This window comes from Trypanosoma theileri, assembly GCF_002087225.1.
Source record: "Trypanosoma theileri isolate Edinburgh chromosome Unknown TM35_Tth_8_V1, whole genome shotgun sequence".
NCBI lineage: Eukaryota > Euglenozoa > Kinetoplastea > Trypanosomatida > Trypanosomatidae > Trypanosoma > Trypanosoma theileri.
In genome coordinates this window covers 82,040-92,176 of record NW_021639850.1, presented here as the reverse complement: position 1 = coordinate 92,176, position 10,137 = coordinate 82,040, and the positions used below count along the sequence as shown (strand labels likewise).

The 10,137-nt window shown below is 37.5% G+C and overlaps 4 protein-coding genes across 4 annotated transcripts; all 4 read right to left on the bottom strand.

Moving 5' to 3' along the window:
• Positions 1-353: 353 nt before the first annotated feature.
• TM35_000081340 (uncharacterized protein) lies at positions 354-2,027 on the bottom strand (the record flags this gene model as incomplete). The annotated part of the gene is made up of 1 exon (XM_029023999.1): positions 354-2,027. One exon carries the CDS (start codon positions 2,025-2,027, stop codon positions 354-356), a length of 1,674 nt encoding a protein of 557 aa, XP_028884402.1.
• Positions 2,028-2,511: 484 nt separating this feature from the next.
• On the bottom strand, positions 2,512-3,555 carry TM35_000081330 (uncharacterized protein; the record flags this gene model as incomplete). Its single annotated transcript, XM_029023998.1, has 1 exon — positions 2,512-3,555. One exon carries the CDS (start codon positions 3,553-3,555, stop codon positions 2,512-2,514), a length of 1,044 nt encoding a protein of 347 aa, XP_028884401.1.
• Positions 3,556-4,389: 834 nt separating this feature from the next.
• On the bottom strand, positions 4,390-5,943 carry TM35_000081320 (2-hydroxyglutarate dehydrogenase; the record flags this gene model as incomplete). The annotated part of the gene is made up of 1 exon (XM_029023997.1): positions 4,390-5,943. The coding sequence occupies one exon, from the start codon at positions 5,941-5,943 to the stop codon at positions 4,390-4,392; it is 1,554 nt and encodes a 517-aa protein (XP_028884400.1).
• A 415-nt stretch (positions 5,944-6,358) lies between these two features.
• On the bottom strand, positions 6,359-9,052 carry TM35_000081310 (putative guanylate cyclase; the record flags this gene model as incomplete). Its single annotated transcript, XM_029023996.1, has 1 exon — positions 6,359-9,052. One exon carries the CDS (start codon positions 9,050-9,052, stop codon positions 6,359-6,361), a length of 2,694 nt encoding a protein of 897 aa, XP_028884399.1.
• Positions 9,053-10,137: the final 1,085 nt, after the last annotated feature.

Below are 10,137 nucleotides of genomic sequence, written 5' to 3'. Positions count from 1 at the left end.
AAAAAAAAAAACAGTAATAAGGAGTAAATCTCATTTCAATGGCAGTATCAGCATTAGAAACAATATATGGTTAGGGAGAATTGCGCATGAAATACATTTCGTTCCATTATAAATAGATATAAATAATAACACCCATAACATAAAAAGAAAAAAAAAAACATCTAACTTATTGCAAACACAGTCACACATATACAGAGAGAAGTAAACAAAGTGTGATTCACTCTGTCGATACCTTTTCCCACTATAGAAAAACAAAACAAAACAAAACGAAAAAAAAAAAACAATAACTGTGTATTCACTGTCATAGATATATATATATATTAAAAGAAAAAAAAAAACGAACAAACAAGAAGTCAAACGCTAGTAGTAGCACGCTCACGTGGTTGAACCATAAGTGTACAATTTGTTAGTAGACCCAACTCCCGCAGCGTTTTCCTGTCATCACTATAGGTTACAGCAGGGAAAGACAAACGTATATCATAGTTCTTGTTGAAGGAAGGTAAAGCAATTTTTAATTCTTTTCGAAGATCTGCTATGGTATTATCAGGTGATAAATTCAGAGCAACTTTTCGCCCTGAAGGGAATCTAACGAGTACCGCCACGAGTCCCTTAATTCGATTTGGTGGTAAAGCACCATTAGTAGCATTATCGTTATTTCCGTTAGTTGGATCAGATTTGCATTTATTTTCTTCTGTACGTTTTTCTGCTTCAGAAATATGTCGTACTGTACTTTCTTCAGAGTTTTTCTTATTACTATTCTCTATTTTTCCTCCTTTGACTTTATTTCCATTTTCCATCATATTGATAATATTATCTCGCACTGTAACGATCCTTCCACCTGGTGTAATGCGTGTAGCTGGTAATCGAGTGAGGAATTCTTCACGAGAGAGAGGTTGGTGACTGTTCTTCTCTCCTTGATGTAGACTGTGAATATTATCGCGACGATTAGCACCACCACTACTATTATTATTATTACCACTACCACTACTGACAGGAGTACATCGTACAGATGTTTTATCAATGACTTCAATAGGAAATCCATCAGGATATCGATCTTTAAATTCATATGGGTAGTAACCCTCCGCTAGGTCATTTATCACAGCATCACATAGTGGCCAACCAAAAGGTCTAAAAGGTCCACCATTAACACAAATACCATCTTGATAAACAACTATACGTACTACTTCACGTTCCTTAATTCCACCTTGTTTTCCATTTGAAACCACACCTTTAGTTCCAACATGATCTGAAAGAATTTTTGCATGTCGTATAAGAACATCTATGGAAACAGGAAGTGTAGGGTGATCCACATTTCTCGAATCCTTTCTTGCGATAACCTTTGATAAATGATCTTGCTGTATTGTAGGATTACTTTTACGTCCAGAAGTTGGTGTTGGACTCCGAGAAATTACTGGAGTTGCATTTGTATAATTTCCTGCATATAATTCAAAACGTTCTCCAATAGGATCAGTAATACCAGGTGTCAACGGTGAAGTTGTTGATTTCCTTGATGATATCCCTCCTCGGCTTCCTTTTCGAGAATTAATCTTATCATTTTTATCACCTACCCAACGAAGTCCATAATCGGCAAGAAACTTATGCATTTCCTCTACTTGTCGTTCTAATTCCTCCTTCTCATTATACAATTCTAACATGGCAGTTTCTACTTCTTCACGTTTACTTTTCTCTGATTCATACCTCGCCTCAGCGCGTGAAAGTTTTTCCGTTTTTTCCATTAACTCCATACGATATGCCTGTTGTTGTGCTTCCAACGTTTTTAGTCTCTGCGCCATAGCACTAAGAAGATCCCCGTTTCCGCCTGCAACGCGATCTCGAAAGTTCGCCGGGTGACTTCCCTCCGAGTTGCTGCGTTGGTTAGGGCCAGCGTCCATCATCACATCCCGCACAATACGCCGCCGCGTGTCATCGTCGAGGACGTCCGGTTTTAAAATGTCCGTCAGCCGCTGCGCCCCACGGGGTTTGAACTTCTGCAGAGGCGATCCATTCTTATTCTCGTTATGCTGCATCGTAGAGGAAATCGTATGTGTTTGTATAAATATATATATATATGTATATATATATGTGTGTGTATGTAGAGAGTAGTCTTTAGTGTATATTGTGCACCCTAGGATTGGATTTTATTTCCTCGTTCTTTCGTTGTTTTTTTTTCTTGGAGTATGTGTATATATATATATATATGGCCGTTATAGTTCTTATAATAATATCTATTTTTGGCTCCTGTTTAATAGCTGTGTGGAATTCTTTTATATAGTGGTTTTTCTATTATTATACCGTATATATGTATACGTATATAAGGGAAACTTTTCCGTTAGGGTCTACAGGAAAAGAAAAAAAAAAAAGGAAGAAAAGAAAAGAAGGAAACCAAGTAATTGTCACAAATAAGAACCACATATACACTTTTACAGAGAAAGAAAGAAAGAGAGATCTATGCATGATCTTCTAGATATATTTACAATTTCAGATTTCTCCTCCTTCTCCAGCGCATTTCCTTCAAATAGAAACACAAGGAATTGGATTCACATGAAGGTTTACCAACTCTCGTTCCCATTCACAAACAACAGGAGAGTGAAACAAAATTTCATGTAAACACGCCTGACGCACTTCCGTAATACTCCAATGCTGCACATGATCATTTTTCCGTTTTTCACTACAATAGAAACGAATCACACTTTCCCATCTTTCCACTTTATCAAACTTTTTTGTTAATAATTCATCGTTATCTTTTCTGAAGATGGACACTTCTTCTTCATCATCTTCTTCTTCTTGTGATGATGTCATTGAGACATTACAGATACGTTTACTTGGATAGATTAATTCCCATACCCGTCGTTTTGAATTCCATCGTGGTCGTGTAATGTGATTCCTATACGCACCAATAACAAAACTCCATTTATTGTCACTACCACTACTACTACCACTACGACTCCTCATTCTTTCACCTCGTGTTTGGCGGATGAATCGTCGAAGACTCCTTTCAGTTTGAAAAGAAGAGGAATTACCAAACAACGTGGTCATTGCAGTTCTGTTCATCTTTCGCAGTTCACCCTTTGGACAGAGTAGATACCACTCAGAGACTCCAGTAAGTGGCCCTTCACCATCACCAAAAATACACCCATCCGATTGTGTTAATCGCATTAACCATAACCAAATATCAGCACTTGTACGACTTTCATGTCGCTGCACATATTCTTCTTCAAGCCGTACTACATCCTCAGCCATTTGTGGTAGTGGAAGACGACAATGTAATAATTGTCCTTCTTCCTCATTCTCTTCTGCAGCCTCACCACTCCACACACTTCGCTCCACCACCGTCCAGTTAGAAGATAAACGAACTTTATATGGAGGAAGTTGAAGAACTGCACCCACTGGGGCTCGTCGAAGTGTTTCTACCGCACTTTCCTTCACCACAACTACCGTAAACGCATTGAGTTCAGTCGCAGTCGCAGTAATAATAATAATAGTAGTGAAGTGCTGCAACAACAGCAGAAGAACGAGGTGCAGGGCAAGAGAGATAGTAATTAGAGAGGGCGGCATCTAGTGCTCCTCTCCTTAAAGAGAAGTATAAGAAAAAAAAAGAAGAGGGGGAAAAGGGGAATAGAAGGAAGAAAAAAAAAATAAGAAAGAAAGTGTCAAGGGAAAAAAATAATAAAAATAATAATAATAACGTTGAAACGCCTGTTAAGAAAAGACAAAAATAAGTAGAACTCATGACCATAGACCGAAAGAAGATGCGAAAAGAGATAGACGAAGGACAACAACTTTTCCCAAATTGTTTTATTTTATTCTTTTTTTCTGGCATTTACATTCGAACGTTTGCGTGTACATGTATTTGTCCAATCCTCAAAACAGAAGGGATAATATAGTCTTCAAATGAAGCATGCTTTAAAAAAAAAAAAGTAAAAGAAAAAAAAAATCAACAACACCACTGAATTACCAAATATTTTGTTTGTTTTTTTAAGCCCCAAATAAATATGACGCTCGCAAAGTAATAATTATTATAAAAAAAAAAGAAATGAAACAAAGAGACGTATGAGACATAGTAACCATGAGAAGATTGCTTTCGCACTGGAACATACATATCTCAAAAAAGGATAGGAAAAATAATAATAACATTTCATGAATCCTATACACAAAACGTGTGAATAATAACAATAACAACAATAATAGTAATAATAATAACAATAATAATAATAACAATAAAAATAAATACGCACGTAGAAAAAAAAGTTTCATTTTACAGCTGATTAGATATACATATGTAATTATTTATTTCTTTGTCCCTTTTGTAATGAAAAAGCAAAAAAAAAGGACATTTACCATTCTGTTTTTTTTTTTCTTTTCTCTGTTTTTTTTTTTTGTTTTTGTTTTTTACCATTTAAAGTTTTCTTTGGCACATGCCACAATATCTTCTGCAATAGCCATAGATGCGGTTGCGGCAGGACTGGGTGCATTACGTACATTAAGAATAAGTGGTTTATTCCCATTATCTTTTACTAACCTTTCTGCTGTTTCATCCGTTACCACTTCAACCATGTGATTAGGCTTTACGGTTGTTGGAATCATTGTGCGAGGTCGTGAAAGTTCCATGGCGAGATCCATTTCCAGTGTTCCATTCTCCGTCACGGCAACACCCATGACTCCACAGAAACTGTCTTCCACATCGGAGTCTTTCAAGGAGGGCACCAACTTGCGGGCTTCGTGAATAAAAGCACTTCGACTAGCATCCACCCGGAATGTCTTGAACACCGTAACGAAATTAGACATGAGACTCACCCATCCTCCCTTGCTAAACATGGAGTTCCAGCAGTATTCAACATCAAAACAATATGGGGAATAGCCGTAGCGGTGTGTTGTAATTGCCGATCCAGGTCCAATAATAACTTGATGTCCACGTCGTTCATCCACCGTTGGTGTAAAGTGAACACCCACACTGAGGCCCTTGGAGTCATCCGGGGCGGGATACACATTCATAGAAACAAGTCCACGTGCCTCCGGCTTCAATTGATAATAACGACCGCGGAAACTGAATGTCTGCGACACTCGTTTACCAATACGGCCCAGTACATTACCAGAGCGACGAGCAAGAAGATCATTAGATAGTCCACAGCATGTGATCACGTTTTTGGTTACAATAACTTTTTCAGGTCCAAGCTGACCTTCCTCACGACCACGAATAAGAACCATTTCCTCTGGCACATCCTTTGTAGGGTTTCGCACGGATAATCCCACAAAGTCTAATGCTTCAAAACGAAATTGTGTATTAAAGAAACCATGTGCAGAAGTTTGTAGTTCTTTTAACATGTGACGTGCTACTGCACTAAAATCTGCAATGGCTGTATCTGGTGAATATAAAGCCGATACACCTTTTACATTTGGTTCTATCGCCTTAATTTCTTCCTCACTTCGAAGCATCTTTAATTCTCGTACACCATTATCCACACCTTGTTTGTATAATTTTTCAATTAAAGGAATTTCAGCTTCTTTTGATGCGACAATAATTTTTCCAACACGTTCACAAGGAAGTTTATTTTTTTTACAGTACTCCATCATAAGATCATGACCTCTCGGACACAAACGAGCCATGAGTGAGTTCTGTGGATAATACATACCTGCATGCACAACACCACTGTTATGACTGGATTGATGCTGCGCCACATCAGCTTCCTTCTCCAGTAAAATAACACGTTTTGAAGGGAATTGTTTTCGTATTTCTCGTACAGTGGCCACACCAACGATTCCACCTCCCACTACAGCAACATCGTAAAATTCTCTGTTACTGCTTTTTGAAAATTCCGTAAGAGAAGAGGTTGTCTGTGTTATATTTTTTGGTATATTCTCATAAGTGTATTTATAGTTCACCGCCGCTCCGAGTACGCCAAGAACACCAAGACGGCACGACCATGCAAATAATTTTGAGGTCATGAAAGGTTAAAAAGACTTTCCTTGAAGAAAAATATATATATATATATATATATATATATATATATATATTCTGTATATTAAATATATGTTTTTGCGTAATATCTATGTAATCCAATAATAATAATTAATAATAATAAACGTGACAGCGAAGAAAGCAAAACAAATAGAAAAAGAATTATAAAAGAGATTAAAATACACTAAGAAAACAATAAAGTGAAATTATCCAGAGATTCCACAACGATACAGTACGTTTATAACCTAGAAATAAATAAATAATAATAATAATAATAAAAGGGACCCCACCTGGGTAATAGAATAAATTTTAATCGATTGTAGACACAACAAGTGGGGCAATAATAATAATAATAACACCCAACTGTCATATTCTTTTCCTTCTTCCTTTCATTGGCACTGCTCAACAAATTGCTGAGAGTGCTTTTGAAACAACTGCATCCATCATGTTTGATCGACGCATAACATCACGTAATGTTGACAAAAATGCCTCACGTCGCGATTCACTTAAACCACGCAACTCACTCCACAATTGTACATCAGAAATTAGTAATCGCTTTATGAGACGAGCAGAAGTCTCCACGTTGGCGGTACTTTTCTTGTTAGGTGGGAGATCACACCACTCGGAAAGTGCCGCAATAACGGCAATCATATCCTTCAAAGAGAGTAGGTGATTTCCATCCATTTCTTTCCCTTTCGCTACTGACATTACTACCTCTGCCTCTGCCTCTGCCCTTTCCACACGTTCGGAGATGGCAGCATTCACCGCATTAAAAACAACTTCTGTGATATAGGAGACCATAATAAATTCTGATTTTGCCACTGAATCACTCATTATTTCTTGTTTCATCCGTTTTGACTGACGAATGTTATGACTATTATTTGAATGCCGCATTAATTGATATCGCTCGGATGAAAGTTGCCAAAGTACACTAAGAGCTGAAAGAAGAGGTGGTAAATCACTTGGTAATAACATCAGTGAGGCGTTCTCATCCGTAGAAGAAGAAGAAGAACGATGAGCTCCTGCTATCATAATAGCTTCTGCAACAAAAAGGGCAGCTGTTATCAAACGTCCTTGTGCATCTACTACTTCCATTCGTCTTTCTGTATCATTTGCAGTTCGTGCTAAGAGGTGGAGTAGAGAAATAAGAGAATATACAGGAAGACTATCTGCCAATTGTCCAACACTTCTGTTATTAACAGATTCAAGATACTTTGTACGAAGTGCTGCCTGCATTTGTCGCTGTTGTAAACGAGCACGAACTCGGACGGAATTTAAGAGAGTACTCTCCACTTCCTGTCGACTATGATCACGGTATAACTTTGCTCGTTGTCCTCTTGTTGCGAAGGCAAAGAGAGAATTTTGTCTCGATTTCTCAAGTAACGCCCTTTGTGTCCCTGTTGAGAGTTGTGGAAATATTTGCAAGACAAATTGTGTGAGTAGCTGTTGCGAGACTCGTTCCTCTGTGTGAATAAGTTGCATAGAGTTCAAACCAAGTAAGAGACGTGCAGCTTTAACAGGAGGCAAAGGTTCCATTTCACCATTCATTTGCGTGATGAGAGCTTCCTTCGCACTATTGGCACATTTCAGCATAGTATCCTCCAAATGATGCAGTGTACGATGTAAAGTAACCTCAGAAGAGTGTTCATCAACAGGCAATGCTAAGAGCAATGAGGCAGTAGTTTGAAGAACTGAGAGAAGTTCAAACAGTTCTGTTGCTTCTTCAAGGTTTGATAATAATAATAATGTGTTGTGGTTATCAAGTGCAGAGAGAACATGAGAACACATCGCTAATGTCTCAAGTACCAACGGAATAGCATCACAAGATGATGGAGGTAACCAACGCAACCGCATGAGTGCTGCCTTTTCATTTTTGTTTTTTACACCTGTTTTAGATGTTATTAAAGATGATGATAGTGATTTCTCTTCTTTTTCATTATCTTTATCCTTCGGTATGGTATCCTTTACAGAAGATGTCATTGTTTCTGTTGTTGTTGTTGTTTCTGTCATCATCATCATCATCGCCATCATATCATCTACTTCATTATCCTCCACATGAGTTGTTGGTTTTATTACCGCATTTGTCAATACTCCATCATCATCATCTTTCTTCTGCTGCTTCTCTGTATCTTTCAAAGAGGTATGTGATTTAACTCCATGTCTTATTTTACGTGAGGGAAGTGAAGCCACAAAGCGAGGGGCACGAGTGTTAAGTGAGTGTCCTTGCAAAACATCTTGCAATACACCAAGACTAATACGAGTGAGAGAGAGAAGCATTAAAAGAACAGATTTCGTATTCCCAACACCAATACTACTACCATATGTATCTTTTTTCTTTTCTTGAGATTCCATTAACGCTGAAAGCCATATTTCTTCACGTAATAGAAACCGCCAAAGTCTAGCTGAAATATAGGAGCGTGAAAGAAGAGAATCTCTAAGAAGCTCTATATCGGCTTTTACCTCACTAACAGACTGACGTGCGGCGGCTAACACAGTAGCATCTTGTCGCCGTTTTTGCTGAGAATGCAGTTCCTTTTCAGACACCAACAGTTTTGATTCTAATCGATTTAAATGATGACGATAAAGTTTTCGTCTCTCTTGCTCTAGAAAGTGTAGAGAGGAAAATAAGTGTAACATTTGACTTGGATACCCCAAAATATGTTTTCTTTGCTGTTGAGTTTGTTTTTGTACTTGTTGTAACGAATAAGAAGAATTAGAAGTAATATACTCTACAGCTGCAGAGTTTGTTTCCGGCCTTTGTACCATATCACTACTATCATAACTAAGGACTACATTATTACTTGATAACGATTGCTGCTCACTACCTTTTGTTAGAGTTGAAAGACTTTCAAACTTATTGAAAAGCGGGATATATTTGTTTTCCATAGTAGATGTGGACTGTCGTGTTTTTCCCGTTCCCAATATGGGAAGAAGACTGCGCTCGAGTAGTGACAAGGCAATCGGAATGTGACGAAAGAGAAGTTTCTGCTGTACAGTATCTCCATAGTGTTGTTGTTGTTGTTGTTTATCTCCTGTAGCGCGGCGGAGTCGGAGCTGCAGTCGCTGCAGAGCCGCAATACGCTGCGAGACGAGCATCAGTGTTGATGTGCGTGTGTGTGTTTGTTAGAAACAGAGGGAATCTTCTCTGTCTGTTGATTTTGTTTTCTCTCTCTCTCTTTCTTTCTTTCTCAAGTGACAGGGAAAACAAATTCTTCTTGTTCTTACTTGTTTATATATACAATTAATTTTTTTTTTATTGGTAGGGGGAAGTACAAAAATAAGAAGAAAAAAAAAAAGAAAAAAGAAAAGTCAATAAGAATAAAGAAAACCAAAAAAAAAAAAGAGGAAAAGAGAGAAAGCCACTCTCGTCATTGCAATTTAGAACAAATAAATACAGACACACACAAACTCTCTCTTTCTCTCTCTCTCTCTCTCTCTCTCTCTCACACACACACATACATACAAGCAATCAAACGAACAGAGAATTACTTGCCTCTATACAGAAGAAAATGCACAAAAATTTCAAGAGAATGATTCGCCTACGTCACTTTATAACAACGAATCCCCTTTTCTTGTACACATTGCTGCACTTTGGCAAAAGAAGAAAAAGAAAATGACAAAAGAAAAAAAAAAGGAGAGCACATTGAGAGATATTTTGGCAATAAAGCTCTGCAGAAAAAAAGGGAAAGAAGAACACCAAGTGTTACACACTATGCTGCAAAATAGACGATTTATGACATGATAAAAAGCAGTAAAAGAAAAAAAAGGCCAAAAACACACAGGAAGAATAGAATAAGTTAAAGAAGAAAAAAAGAAAAAAAATTGAGCAACAGAAGCACATTTTCTGTTTTTTTTTTTTTTCTTTTTATCTCTTCCATTTCCTCCTAGGTGTTCTACCTGAATCGCCTTCCTCTTCTTCTTTCACTTCTCCTCCCTTCCCCCCTTTACGAGACTGGCCGAGGTCCCTTATGGCATCACCCCATATATTACTCATAATTAAAAAGCAGAAGATCAATAAAAATGAACGCACATTAGCTCTTTATTATTTTGTATTGGGTTGTTGATATTCATGGCATTTTTTTTTTCTTTTTTTGTTAGACCAATTATTCAATCACGTTTCTAATTTTATCTCGCATTCGTTGATTATGCATCAAACACAGGGAACAGGTATTTTCCTGATT